This window comes from Clupea harengus, chromosome 15, assembly GCF_900700415.2.
Source record: "Clupea harengus chromosome 15, Ch_v2.0.2, whole genome shotgun sequence".
In the NCBI taxonomy this organism is placed as follows: Eukaryota; Metazoa; Chordata; class Actinopteri; order Clupeiformes; family Clupeidae; genus Clupea; species Clupea harengus.
Genome location: NC_045166.1, coordinates 16,109,033 through 16,125,160, shown reverse-complemented (window position 1 = coordinate 16,125,160; position 16,128 = coordinate 16,109,033). Strand labels below are relative to the sequence as shown.

The window sequence follows — 16,128 nt, the reverse complement described above, 5'->3', positions numbered from 1 at the left end:
ACAATCACACACCCCATTGGACCACAGTCACAGAGCGCCTAGCATGCTGTAACTACATGCCCCTTCCTGGTCACAGCATGAAATGTGGAACATGTGTTTCAGCGGTCAGTGTGTTCTTAAAGGAACATGTGACACAGGAACTAGCACACAGCACAATCTAGTTCAGGTTATAATAGAGAACTAGCACACACACCAACAACACCCAGCAAATATTGACATCTGAACTAGCGCACTGCATAACCTAGTTTACTTCACCATAATGACTAGTATATAACACAACCCAGTTCAGTTCAGTTCAGTTTAAGGTCAAGAACTAGCACACAGCTGCACCCAGTTAACAATAATATTATGAACTTGCACACCGCACAAACTAGCAGTCAGCACAGACCAAGTCACGCTAAGTTAACATCACAGACTAGCGCACAGAAAAAGCAAGTTGTAGTTACTACAGGTACTGGCTCACAGCATGAACTTGATCACTTCCACAACAGCAATATTGGCAGTTATTACACGAACTAGCACAAAGTATAAGCCTGTTTATCAAAATGATAGAAACTACCACATAGTACAATTCTCTTCACATTTACTATCGTAACTATCACACGGTATGAAACTGTTCACTTTATGTCAATAGTAGTTAAGAATTAGCGTAAAGGCAGGGGTCATCACAGCTTTACTTTCGATGACATAATTTGAGTGTGACAAAGTAGTCACATTGTTAGTCCTTCACACACAAAAACACAAAGACTCTCTTAGGCAACAATAATTGGAGTACAAGCACATCAGACGAGTGAGCGGAAGGTGTTCTGGGTACATGTCACCTGTCATGACCCCCTACGTGGTTTGAAGCCTGAGGCTCAACAGGAAGGTTATTAAAGTTCTATTACTGTACTACAAAATCTTGAAGTTTGTATTACAACCTCACTGTAAAATGGTATTTTGGTTAGTGTATGATTGAAATCCTGCAGACATGTTGTCTAAAGACATCAGGAGGACAAAACGCTTAAACGAGGCTGTGAAGGGAGCCAGAAGACAGAGAACCGAGTGTAGTACTGTACCAATGACAGGCATGTACTCTGATGTGATCATACATATCGATTTGGCATATTTCATAACATTTTGATTAATAATATGAAAATAATCGAATCAGTTGCTCAGTTAGTAAAACCCCTTCATGTAATGCCCCCTCACTGATATCCAATATAAGCAGCATCAGGGTTGGAGGTGGGCATACCGGAATCAAGGCAGCCAGCAAAAGCAAGCAGCAAGCAGTCTTGCCCTTAATAAAGCATAGAGGGTTTTTTTCTTTTTTCTATAACTCATACAGAAAGGGTTCTGTGGATCTGTACAACATCACTTACACTCTTATACATTTCAGCGAATACCAAAGATATACTCTCCTTTGTGCACATGCTACCATGTCAACTGATCCAATGTCATCAGTGCTTTTGGTGTTCTCATAAAGGCTAAAGCTATGAACCCTATTGAAATACCACTCTTTAACATGGTCGACCATAATGAATTTTGTAACAATTTCATGGCTGTTTGGTTTGCAAAGTCCGGTCGGACCACAGCTGAACAGAACAGAATTTTTGGGTTTCTGTCAAACAATTTTCCTTGTGCATTGATTACAATTGTTACATTTCCACGCTTGATTTGGTTTGCTAGAGAAACTATCCCTCATTCACTTCCTGTGACCAAAACATACCTGAGGATCAAGGAGAGCGCTCCAATCCCACAGTCCCACCTTTTGAGCCCTGTCACCTGGTAGACTGGTCCCTTGAGAGACATGTAGAAAGTAGGTGTGTAAAGCGCTTGACCCGAGCGAACATGGAGGCACAGTCCTCAGAGGTCACAAGATGAAGGGACTCTTGTGTTTTGGCCTCAAAGCTGATGCACAAAAACATCAAAACAAAAAGAGTCAAATTGATTGAGGGAAGAGAGAAAGAACTCAATCATCTTGATTCTTTGTAAATTGGATAACCTACAACTTAAGTCCCAAATATTTTGCCTCTATTTCACACGTCAAATAAGTCGTCATTAAGCATCAAAACATAAACCCACGTATATCTTGTTTGAGCGCCTTTTTTTCGACCAAACCAAGAGGCGGAGACTAGCTGGTCCTCTTGTAGAGAAGGGGACACGAGCCCTCCTTCAACCCCAGCAGGATAACCAGGGGGAGAGAACAGCGGGAGTCCTTTCAGGTGTCTGTCTCAGGTACTTTAATGTCAACACGCATACATATATCTATGTATTTGTGTGTTTTTTTTCCACTGCCTTCTCATACAGCTACAACAGCGAAAAATACTCATGTAGACCCAATCCTTCTGAGATCTTTGAGCATGACCTCGACCTTGAGGAAAAGATCGAACACCTGCAATCCTGTAGAAAGGAAAAAATGTCAGTCCTGGATTTCAGGAGAAAAAAAAAATCAAGCCACAAATTGATCTAATTTGAGAATGCTTACGCAACTGATAACATCAGATGTAATTTCAGTAAGTTGCTTACTGCTCTAGAGTGCTAGCACTGTCATTCACTTGCATTCATTTCGGGGTCCTCCAAAGTGTATGGAAGTAAATTACAGTGTGCTAAATACCTAGCGGTCTGGAGCATTGGTAAAACTAGATATTACATCTGGCTTTATTGGTGATGTTGGCAGCCTCAAAAAAGAGCCCAAAATGTTTGTGTTCTTTTCTACATCTTATTGATAACACACCTGCAGCACACCCACTGTAGATCTTTGATAAACTGAGGGCTCGAGAGTTAGCTATGGTGAAATGGTTACTTTTGTTATCTTCCAAGCTGAAGCCCCTCTCTTGGCCAGTTGCTCTGGCTAGGTGCAGGCCCCGTTCATTTCTCTCTTCTCTTTGGTAATGACCACTCTGCCTTGAGGCATGTGGAATTGACCAATCACGCAGGACAGTGGGATTGCAGCCTTTCCCTGGTACATCCTTTTGCCACCACACTCTCAAACCACCACCCCATCCCCTCCAACCTGTAACGCTATGAGAGGTCTGTGTGCCTCGTGATAAAGGAGTAACAGACCTTAAAATGTTCAATAGGGTTCATATCTATAGATGGAGCCGACGGCTTGTGATTTTACCATTGCCTTTTCATCTTCTCTCGCACCCAAAACAAACTGACCTGCTCTGGCGCACCTAACTGCATAAATGCAGTAAGAGTGTATTTCTGTAACACACTTACCATCTTGCCCTGGCCTTGACGTCACTGAGAATGATCGGTATAAGACTAAGGAGGATTGGGGTTGCATGATAGAGACTCTCATTCGGTGAAAAGATGAAAAGACATTGGAGTGTTGATGTCATGTGTGAGAAGGCAGTGTGAAAAAACACCAGATGAAGCCAGAAGTGTGTGAGTTAAACATTTAGCCACAGACCCTAATGAATATATGTACTCAGTCCAATCACCATCATTTTAAACAGGGCAGAGATCTTGCAGCAGTTAAAAAAAAACTAAAAGCTCTGTCATGGTTAGTTTTATTCACAGCATTAAAAATATCAAAGTACAGATTCCCCCAAACTATCACACTGTAAAGAATCGTACTACCCCAAGAGCGGCAGTAGGCAGTACCATCTGAGGACCAGCAGAACAATATACCATTTGATCAGGCAATCATTATACCACCAACCAGAGTTCAGTAGTCTTTACTATGCTGACTAACAGTGTACTATCCTAAGTCCAGGGGACTACCATCCGGAGACAAATATACGCTACCATCCTTAAGACTAAAGTACCATGGGGTTGCAAAACCTGCAGAACGTACTGTACTTTGAGATCAGCAGAACCCACCATGTTGAGATGGTGCCATCTCTAGACCAACTGACATTATCCAAACGGAAAACCACTTGTTTACGTTCCCCAGTCCAGCTGGCCACAACCCAAGGACCAATGGAATGTCATCCTCCATCGAGACCAGCAAACCTCCATCCTGAGATTGGCTAACCAACCAGACTAGGAGACTGTACTATGTTGAGACAAGCAAAAATCTTCACTCTGCGACCATCTGAAAATAATCCTGAAATCTGAGACCAGCACCCTGTGACCAGCAGATTACCTTCATTAGACCAGTAGAGTCCCACAGGCGCTTCTCTGCTGCAGAAACCCGGGACATTTACCAGGTGGTGCGAATGTTTACAGGAAAGCCCCCCCGTAATCGACTCCTTCTGCCTTCCTGTTTACATTGCAATGCAGGAAGTACATGTAGCCTAATATTTTACTCTTTGATTGCGATATCAATTTCGAGTCCACAGTTGAATTTTGCTTTTGCTAGGTTGCTAGCACTCGATTAAATGGCTGCTGAAATGACTTGTTAAATGAATATACCAGCACCACTATGATCAATTAAAGCCTTCAAGCTAGTGATTTGCTTGTGTTCATTCAGTGACTGTAACCTCAACAAGCTATCTATTTAAGCTATAATTATTATAATTTTTTTAAATGGTGCTTGTTGTCTTGTCACGTTTAACCAATGAACATCCACAACGCACAGAAGTAACTGCCCGGGAGTGGGTACTTATTTCACACCCGAAATTGACCCTGAAGCCTAAAGGTGCTACCCCCCCCCCCCCCCCCCCCCATAAAAAAAACTGCCCTGTGTCTACAGAAATGGAGATGAAACCAATCCATGATGGAACCATCCATGATGGAACCATCCATCCTAAATCCAACTGTACTGTTTAGCCAAGCAGACTACTACTGAGACTAGCAAAACCTGCTTCCTGATATCAGTCACCAGTGATCAGAGACCAGTGATCTCCCAGGGTCCTTCTTAAACACAGAGAGATGAGAAGAGAACATATTCAACAGTGAGACAAGGACTCAATGGAGAAGAGCTGTGCAGGCTTAGGCTCACAAAAAATAACAAAAGCATAAATGAGAATCAGAGAAGTAGTGAGATCTTTCACATTTGTCATTTACTTATCCCTGCTAATGTATGAAATTTCACTTAATCACGCTCTGATGAGATTGCATTAGAGATGGACTGATTGGATGTGTTTGGTTTGTTTAGCTCACACACTTCTAGGGTGTTATGTAGATTGTCATCATTAAGGACTGAGCTTGTGTTGACACCTGATGCCCGCGCAGTATTTCCTGCCCATGTTCTCTCCCTTCCTGTGTGTTTCCTGTTTCCACGCTCACGTTTTTGTTTCCAGAAGGCTACGACGGCCTGGACGTGATGTCCCTGCTGAATGACGACATCGTCGAGGACGACGATGCGGCCAGCTCCTCGGCCTATCAGGAGCTGGAGAACCTGGAGCGCGAGCATGCCGCCCGCAGTCAGCACAGTACCAGCTCCACGGTAACCGCCATCTCTGTTCCGCCCACTTCCCCCCGGGGTTACCGCGTGCCGCTGCCTCCACGCCCCCCACCCACGGAACCCGGCGGGCCCCAGGCCCTGCAGGCGTTTAAGGAGTCGGCCGGTGTGTTGGCGGCCTTTAACATGCAATGGAAGGATGAGATCTCCGCCATGCGCTACGAGCTAGCCGAGCTGCGGAGGGACGTCTGTGGGGAGCTCAAGACCTTCAACAGCAACTTCTTCAACTTCACGCAGTGCTACAACATGTGGTCCACGTGTCGAGAGACCGCGGACGGGAGTGGGAGCAGTGGGGGGGGGAGCGGAGGTGGGGGGGGCCCAGGCGGCCTTGGGGAGAGGGTTTCCGTGGGAACGCAGGCGGGCAGCGGCAGGCCCGTGCGGCAGGACACGGTGGACGCCTCGGTGATGTGTCAACCAGAACCGTCTGTGCTGTGCCAGCCAGAACCGTCGGCCTTCAGCATCCTGGACCTCATGCGGCCGCCCCTCATCACCATCCCGCCCGAGCCCACCGTGCCCGAGCTCACCGTCACCTCCGCCAGCCCCACGTCTCCCAGCCCGGCCAGCTCGCGTACCTCTGAGGACTCCACTTGGGACCCCCCGAAAAAGCAGCGGCATCACCACCACCACCGCCCCGAACGCCATGATGGACGCAGGAGCACCAGCCTTGAGCTCTGGAGTCGCAAGTACCCCAGCGGACCCATGGCTTACCTGTCCCTCTCGTTCTAGTGGGGATGAACCAGCACTCAGCTGACCAATGGTCTACCTGTCTAGCTCTCGTTTTAACAGAGAGAGAGAGAGACCAGCAGTTCCACAGCCCACCTGTCTCTCTCGTTCTGACAGAACAGAACCGGCAGCCTCGAGCACCTACCTGTCTGTCTTGTTATAAGGAAGAGGAACCAGCTGACTGATGGCTTACCAGTTGCTTTGGTTTCTAATGGCTGGTTCTAATGGCTGGTTCTAATTGTTGAAGGCCCTGAGCAGTGCCCAACCTGTCTCTCATCCTGATGGATGAGTCGGCGTCGCCATGATTGTGTTTTACAGTAACTCAGCACAATACACACACACACACACTCACACAAACACACACAACCAATAAAACACCACCTGCCCTTGCACACATAACCCACTTCACACACACATGTTCACCTTGCACAAAACTGACTCTGCAACCAGACACAGACCTAGCACAGAACAGCGACATTAAAATAACACAACCCCCCCTCCCCCCCCACACACACACCTAGCACAGAATACCCTACCCTACCCCAGGACACACACACTTACCTAGCACAGAATAGCCGACCATACCCCAGGACACACACACACACGTACCTAGCGCAGAATACCCGACCCTACCCCAGGACACACACACACCTAGCACAGAATAGCCTAACCTACCCCAGGACACACACACACGCACGTCCCCGCAGCCTGTGCATTCAGGGTTGATTGCATAATGCAGAGCAGATTGGGTTAGGGGTAACGTAAAGGAGCTGAGTGGGTTATGGGTAGCTTGAAGGAACAGAGTGGGTTATGGGTAACCTGAAGGAGCTGAGTGGGTTATGGGTAGCTTGAAGGAACAGAGTAGGTTATGGGTAACACCTTGACAGTGGACACAAGCTCAGGAGTGAGTCACATGTTGTTTGTTTATGCATTGATTTTGTGCATGTCTTTGATTGGATTTTTTTTTTAAATATCTCTCTCTCTATATATATATATTTCCACAGAAATTATTTTGGAATGTGAAATTAGCAATGTGTAAAGCGATGTCACAAAGGTCATTTTCTGACAAATTATGTAAATTGAGTCCCAAAAAGGCCCCCGCCCCCCCCCCGTTCAATCAGTAAAGACAGACAGGAAGCTGTCATTTTTTCGTGATCCTACTCTGACGCACACCAAGTGTGAGATCACCCTCTCAAAATCACTGTGTGTTTTTGGTTGAAAATGGACCAGGGTCTAATATTTATGAAAACCCTCTGAATTATTTCCTGTTTACAAATCATGACAGCAGGTCTGTGTGTAGTGGCATTTGACCTGAAGTGATCCATTGGAAAGAGCACCCTCTACAGGCAGCAATGTGTCTACTTCAGTTAGGGGAAAGAACCTAGAGACAGCGGTTAGAACTAATAAGCCAGTCAGATCAGTTCAGGAAGTGACATCATCGGAGCCCATCCAAAAACAGGACTACTGGCTAAGAGTTAACTCTTATCTCACCACTTACACTCACGACCCTGCAGCCCTGATGTGCGCTTTAAAGGTACACTGTCTAGCACCGGTTTAAACAGTGGGTATTCTTGAGGGCTACTGCACATGTCAATGTCATTCCTTAGCGGATTAAATGTCCATTAAGTATTTTTTTTAACAAACAAAGCTGAATTGTTTACACCCAGCTATCAAGAGGAAAGAAGGTATTCATAATTAGATACTACAACTGTCACCTAAAATCAATCAATGCAAACATCTCATTAGAGCAATATATTGACATGCCTGGGAACCTTTTGTATTGTAATCTAGTGGACAAAAACTAGGATGCCTACATAGGATGCCTCTTGTCCCCTACTACACCATGTAAGTGGTATCCAAAGGATGCACTTCAGGGTGGAAGGGCACAAGTCTGAGTAATAGGACATGACATTCGTGGGCTCATGTGTGACCACCTGACAGGATAGGTGTGGGTGGTTGTGATGATGAAACAGCAGTTACAGCACACAAGCAGAGAAGCTAGAGATGCTCTGACGATCTTATGAATCAAATGGCGCTGACATTTTCCCCTTCTTATCCCTACTGTGAGCTGCTGACAGAGAGAGAGTGGGAAATTGGTGTATGTGAGCCTTAATTAAACATCCTTAATGAGTTGATCCCAAAGCAAAGGTTTGGATTAGCGAAACAATCAGTGTGAATGCGGAAAATCACAGATACACACACAAACACACACATAGTCCCCAGTCCTCCCCAAAACCAGTGGAGGCATATCAGCCATGATACAAGGTCAGTTTGTTTCTGTACAGGTTCTGAACAGCGCTGGTAATTTCAAATTATTCAGTTTAGTTTGGCACACACTGTGCACACCTACCCTTTGTTTTTGGCCATGGTTGTAATTATAATACGTCCAAATGATTGTTTAAAATGTTACTGTGTTTAATTTGCTCACAGCAAATAACACACTTACAGTGTCTCTAACAGTAGACAGCATTTTTTGTTCCCGTCGAGTGAGTTTGCACATACGTGTAGCTAATAAGAGCTTTTTTTACAAGATAAGTAGATGAACACCATGCATTTTCATTGGGTCAATTTGCCCGTTATGTCTAACATCAACATTAAAGCATTGTTATGTTGGTAATTGCAATTAATTACAATTTGCTATTAGCTCAAATTTGAAACCAAAATCAATTATCCTTTCAAAACTCTGCACTGTGTTGTAGCCACAAATAGCCTTCATCTGAGTATCCTCATCGTTTCCTTCATCGTAGCATCAGTTACATTTCACCAAAGTATGAGCCAGGCATGTGTTACCTACCCCAGCACACACACGTTGTAACTAAGATTATATATAGCTTGTTAGTTGACTGAAGTTATTTCAAATGTTTACACGTTTCTGGGATAGGCCTCTGCATAAGTATCATTCCAGCTGTAATATTGTCAAATAATTAGCAGCAATGTATAGCATTCATGTGCAGCGGAATTTCGTCAACTTCAACTTTTTTAAGTAGCTTCTGGCTAAGACCGCAGTCATTCGGACCTGCGCTGTAGCAGTGCTCAATGGTGAGAACGACCCTTAATTTGACCATGACAAAAAAAGCTAAATGCTGCCCTTTGAAACAATTTCATTGTTTTGGCGCTTTATAAATAAAATTTAATTTAATTTAATTTAATTTAATTTAATTTAATTTAATTTAATTGAATTGCGCTCTAGATATTGCTGGTGTTTCTGGCTGGCTTGTACTTGCACCCCTGTTGGAGCTTTCCCAAAATTGCCATAGTTTGGTATGTGGCTGGAGCTATCTGAAATTATTGTATGATGTTTAAATCCAGGAGGGTCTGGGTATTTAATGATACCTGGTCTGCTGCACCCTCCCAAAGGCTTCAAATAAAACAACTATTTTATATGCATTATTCTCTGAACAGAACTAAGAACTATGAACTAAGTTCTGCTCACCAGAACTAAATTCTAACATGCAGGAAGAAGTCTTCCTCTACAATTAGGTTAGTTAAAACTACTTTTTAGCATCTTATTTTTTTACATTATAAAGAGGGTTTAATTTCCGTACATATTGGAAAATATTTATATAAATCATATCTAACAAATATAAAGATAATAACCATTTTAGAGAATATGTAGATTCACATCTATTTAATGTATTTTTCCAATACAGCTAAACCAACATTCCTGTTTGATGTGAGAAACTGTGACCATAGCAAAACTACTAATGACACATACTATGCACAATCACTAGTCACAAATGTACTACTACACACACACACACACACACACACCCACAGGCATGACCGGTCACAATACTACCAACCATAAACATTCCACAGCATCATGAAATGTCACTATGAAAACCACCTCTCACATATAATGTAGCACTACGGTCAAATACTCTTAAATGCCATTGGCTCTGCCTGTGCCACCTATGTCCACTGTAAGGAATGACGAGGGATCTAACAAAACAGAGGTAGCTAATTCAGCTGATAATTACACATATGTACACTGAGCGTGATGTGAGTGATATTTTATCTTTTGAAAAAGTTTTGCGTCCCCATTGAAGGCACAGGATTATATTGTGAGCTGCTTTGCCATCGCTGGCATGTTATGGCATGTCCACTTTCACTTAAAATGCAGCTTGTTGCAATCAGAGCTGGAATCAGTACCAGACACCAGACCCAACTCAGACTAACACTGGACTGGACCTCTGACATTTCAGACTAAGACCAAGACCAAGACTTAAGAGAGGTTGACCAAGGCCACATCTATATGGTCTAAGGAACAGGACCACAATGTCATAACACACTCTGGAAGATATTTAGCAGGAAAGACTCACGACTTCATGCTAACATGGGAATAAGGAGAAAATAACTACACTTATCCTCCTATAACTACGCTAACTGTGAATGACTAGAGTTGGCCTATGACAAAACACACAGTGGGCAGATAACAACAATTGTCCCAGGTCAGACACCATATGGCCCAGAACAGTCTCTCACAAACACAGATGGAATTTAGACTGAACTAGACCAGTGAAGACTCAGACCATGGTTAGGTTGCGGAGGACAGCTTGGTCAGTTTAGCCTGGAAGAGAGTCTCTGCAACAGAGATGGCAGCCGCTAGATAAGCTAGGCTGTCATGGCAACAATAAGATATTTATTCCCATAAGGACAGAAGTACCGCATACAGTTACATTTAAAAGGGGAAAAAAGTAATGTCCAATCTAACACACATTTAATTTCATGGAAGAATTGGTGGTTTTCCTATATAACCTTCTGCAGTCCATCATGACAGATGATAGTGAATGGGATGGGAGAATCATATATAATGGTGCTGAGTCTCATCTTTTAAAGATGCCTCAAACATTCATTCTATGCAAAGCCTGTGTTGTACCTTTTTTATTATTTGTTTGGATTTTGTGAAGTTGAAATATTTGGCATGTGCTCATGTACATTCTGTTATATCGCACTTTGAAATGTATTTGCAGGTATGCTTATATGCTGGTGAGTTTGCCATGTTCAGGTTTACCGATATATCAGTGAGATTATTATTCGCAGGTATGCTCATATTACAGTGCGTTTGATGTTTGGCATTGTATTTAACAATTCATCTTGAGGCATTTTTTTATAATGTCATTTTCAGTGTCTGTAACAATGCGCTTCGCAAAGCTAGCGATACGTGGTAATTTACAAATCCTCACTGTGTTTGTCATAGTCTACTGATCACCGATGAATCCGTATTACATAGACAGTAAGGCATCACAGAAACAGGCTGAAGGGTTGATAAATACAGCTGCTGTTGCCCTTTATGTGTCCAAATGCCTTGTGTGTGCAGTTCCACATAATATATATATATCGGTCCTTGGATCAGCCCACAACAGGCTACCCTAGCTTTAGCACATGCTGCAACATATTAGCATTGATTAAGACTTATCTCTGACGCACGATTTGCAGCTCACGTGAAGACACCAGGGTGTCTGTTTAACAGCTGTACTTAGTTGGGCAGGTGGCAGGTGACTACTAGAGCATCTCATGCAGATAAAGGTGAATTTTGCTATAGTGTTTAGCTTGGGCACAGATCCCATTGACCTGATGTCAAAGGGAATAGCACTCACTCATATAGGTGACCAGCATCTAGTGAGATTAGCGCTAACACAAGTGACTGCTAGAGCAGTTGTTGCAAACCTAGCTGACTGCTAATGAGGCATTTGGTGTCGGTGCAGGTGATTTCTAGGGTGTTTGCGGCTAACACAGTGCCAAACTAGCATCATATTAGCCACCTGACACAGGTGACCTCTACTGAGGCATTTGGTGTTAATACAGGTGATTTCTAGAGCATTTGGTGGCTAATATGACACCAGTTTGCCACTGACATAGGTGATTAATGCTAGCGTGGCTAGCTGTAATAAAGTTGACAGGTAAAGCTAAGTGTCCAGTTGAGATACAGGTATTGATGCAGGTGATACTGATGCTAGTGTGGTCACTAACAGGACAGGTGAGGTTTTCAGTGTAGATTTAATATGATGTCAGAATGGAAATCAGGTTTTAAGTTTATACTGCCCCCCTATGTGACAGCTATCAACATTTTTGTTTTGTTTTGTTTTTCTTTTGGTGCATCAAATGGATAAGATCATCTGAACATCCCATACATTTCTCATTGAAATCTGAGCCCTGCTATTTCTCTACTATACTCAGTTGCCGTAGTGATTTCTTACATAGGTCATACAGGGGTCCAGGAAACTTGCACTTTTTTAGTTTAAATGTTTAGTGAGATTTGAATTTACATTTTCAAAATATCTGTTGATGTCAGCTACTTGCAGATGTTTTGATAACTGCATCTGTAACGTCATGGGTGTAAGGCTATTATTTATCATTATTTTATATGATTTATTTATGATATAGCAATCACTTTTACAGTCACACTGAGAACATTTTTAATTACGCCACCAAGTACAATGATATAAATGCAAAAAAGATCACCCACATGTTCACAGTTTCACTGTCCTCCCCCAAACCACTGGTTTGACTTGGGAAAGGGTAATAATAGACTCAGGAATATACATATAGTCTATATTATATATACATATATATATACAGTATATATATACTGTATGTATATATATATATATATATATAATATATAATACATATAGTCTATATTATATATTTATATATTATACATATAGTCTATAATATATATACATATAATACATTTATATTATATATATATATAGTATAGTTTATATTGTATATATATATATATATATATATATATATATGTAATTTACAGCCCACGAAAAATTGCCGCAGTTGCCCAGTTAAATCAGGCAGCTGATTAGTATAAACAAATAAACATTGTCTAAATACTGTCACCACAGCCCGCTGACCCTAACAACACAGCCTTCTTGGTACTATTACTTTCTCCGGTGATGCACATCACTTGCTAATGTTAACGTGTGTTACAGCTGCAGAGGGCATTAAACATTACACCTGCGTGGATTTGAATGATACTTCAAACTTTCATCCACTGTCCCAGAATTCTACAGTAATTATTGTTTTTTTTTGTTTATTAATAATTATTAGAACGTAGACTGCGAGTCAAACAGGGGAGAATACCGATGAGACTTTTGTTATTCTTGATGATTCAATTTAGGCAGTCTCAAAAACCTTAACCATAACCAACAATGCATCTGGAGCTTTTTTTATTACATTTTTGTTGCAGCAGCAATTCTCATAAATCACAAAACACGCATAACCTACTCAAAGCACACAATTTGTTTTATTTGTAAGAGTTAAAATGAGCTAAAATGAACTGTTCATTGGGTAGTGGTTTACTCTCTGGATTCACATGTCTGCTGAACCAATGTCGATTCTGTTCTTCTTTGGGCTAGACAGTTATCTGTACTTACAAACCTACAACCAATTAGATTCCTCACTGAATCATTTCAAATTATGCCTCTGTTTGTGATGTTGATAGGTCTGTTTGTAATCGACAGTCCACAGCACCTTTTACGGGAAAAACACATAACTTGTGTATTATACATGGCCATAAGGCCTATGTGGTAGAAATCGCAAATTATTTATAAAGTATAAACAGAGTTGTCTTTTCGTTAATGTATGACACTGAAATGATGTAAAAGCATTAAAAAGCAGATTGGGGTGAACTGTAAGGACATGATTGAGTGGGGGGTGTATGAGAGTAACATTAAGTGCAATCAGTTAGGGTGATTACTGTGACCTGGGTTCATGCTAGATGTGTGGTGGTGGACTTGGCGTGGAACGGGCGGGGCGGGGGGTGGTGTCTGGGGGGTTTGGGTGATAACAATATCTCCACGATAGGTTGGTCCCTTTATATTCTACCATACAAATTAAAATTAGAAGAGAGAGATTAAGAAACAGTTTTGTTAGGAAGGAGTACAACTTGAGGTTTCATTACAACTCTTTGACCCTTTATCATGATTGAACAAATAATCATGTCAGTGATTGATGACAAGTCGTCCTTTATTGGTTTAAACTAAAATTATTTTTAACGGTCATCTTTTGCTTACATCTGTAGCCAATGATTGCTTTACATACATTTTTTACAGTGGGGATGTGTTGGAAGGACGCCTAAATAGGCCATGTTTTCATGTTTACATTAGCAACGAAGCTGCCATGGCGATGTGGTTGTTGTTATGGCATGTTGAACAGACGATAAGACCATCCAATGAGGACATGGGAAATGGGAGAGACCAGTAAAAGGGGAGAACTGAGACTTGTGGAGGACCCGCACATGTTCCCCTCCCCTCAGATCAACTGGTGATCTCCCCTGGTTCCTCTAGGGGGCCCTGTGGTGGTCTCTTCAGAACATTATACCTGCCAAGTCTTTTCCTTTATCTTTCCTGACATTTCAATGGATTTTTTGTTTGTTTTTCACATATTTGATTACTTGAATGCTTACTGTGATGCTTAAATGTGAATTAATGGTTGATGGTTCATAAGTTGTATATTTTTTCATAAACCAATATATGAGACATTGAAACCAACTCAAAACTCTGTTCTCTGGCCTGATTACACAGACACGACTGGTGGGTTTTTAGGGTTCATAGTTTTACTATGCTAGCTGGTTAGCTGTGTACAAATGGATTTTCATGGGGCTCGTAGCTTTAATCTCAACGAGATTTGAGTATCATGCACACCAGCCAACACACCTCACAAGAACCAAATGACTACTGCCCATTCACAGCACCACACACACTTGGTTCAGAATTACCATGTTTCACATATAATGGCAGATGGCAGTCATTCAAAATGAAAATGAATGTCCACACAGACATGCAAGATATAGAGGCTACAATTGCTACATGAGGAAAACGTGATATCAGAAGGCCCCTAGCAATGATCTTTAGCCATACCCAACCGTGCACTCACACCCTTTAAGGGTTTCCTGGAATATAACCATACATGGCACTTTTGCATCAATGTTTTTAGTTAGGTGAAATATACAAAAATATCAAGGCATGTCATTCTACCTAAAAGAGTCTAACAGGCCTTGGACTCCCAAGAGTTGTTATAGAAGATTATTATAGAAGAGTTTACCATACTAGCTGTAGTGCTCCATCCAAAAACAAATCATGCTAAAACGGTCCCATTACACTTGTTTTAACACTGATTGTGTTCAGTACAGCTCGGTTAAAAAAAAGTGACTGCAGTATCTGTAACATTTGGTAAATAGATAAAAATAATAATATAATAAACAAATTGTTGCTAGTTCGGCTACAATCCTAATTTGGCAAACTTTTTTTTATTTCAGCATGTATGTACTGGTTTATCTTTATTCTTAAATCGGAAATCAAAGCCCTGTCTCAAAATATCTTACTTTTTAAGGCTGGTTTGGTTGGTAAAGTTCTGAAGATTCAATTGCCATGTGGCATGTAAAGCACAGTTGCAACACTGACTGAATTAGTTCAGCTAAAATGTAATTTCGTATCCAAAGCTCAATTCATGTTTTGAATCTGCTTTATTCTGGATTTGACAGGTTAAAAGAATTGCCTACATTTATCTTTAATCCTAATTCAGTGGGTGAAACTGAAAATCAACTGCTTTTGACGTCTGTGCTAATTTGGTTAGTAAAAATGTTCTCAAAATTAAACTGAAATAGTTTTAACCTCTATGTGGCAGGCAAAGCATAATGCTGATATGATTCGGGTTGCTGCACTGAGGTGTTCTAAGACGTTCCTCTTGTTCTTGTTCAAGGCAGAGTGCCGTGGGTTGGACACATGTGTGGTGGGATCACTTCTTTAAATGTTTCTGCAACGTCTATAATCCTGTTTCAGACGAAAAGCAGAAATATTTATAGAAAAAAAACTATTAACTTAAATTTGGTCTTGACTCTAAATGTGTAAAAACTGTTTACGCTAAACTGCGTTCGTTAAGGTAAGACAGCGATAATATTTACGCCAATCTAAATGTGTCATCATTTTAGACCTTTTCGTTCTTAAAGCATATCCTCAATACATTGTTGATACAATGTTGAGTCTTTCACACAAAATGGCCATACATTATACTGGCCAGATTTAGTTTAATAACTTGCACAACTAATATCC

At 41.6% G+C, this 16,128-nt stretch overlaps 1 protein-coding gene across 2 annotated transcripts in view; it reads left to right on the top strand.

Moving 5' to 3' along the window:
• The window catches only part of LOC116223893 (disks large-associated protein 2), a 59,203-nt gene that overhangs the window by 31,328 nt on the left and 11,747 nt on the right, over nucleotides 1–16,128 (top strand). The window contains exon 6 of one of the 2 annotated variants that reach the window (XM_031582174.2): nucleotides 5,175–6,620. The exons of the other annotated variant lie outside the window; for it this stretch is intronic. Within the exon in view, the coding sequence (XP_031438034.1) occupies nucleotides 5,175–6,061 (887 nt within the window). The 3' untranslated portion in view covers nucleotides 6,062–6,620. Of the gene's footprint in view, nucleotides 1–5,174; nucleotides 6,621–16,128 lie in introns of those variants that run through there. 2 annotated transcript variants of the gene reach the window in all.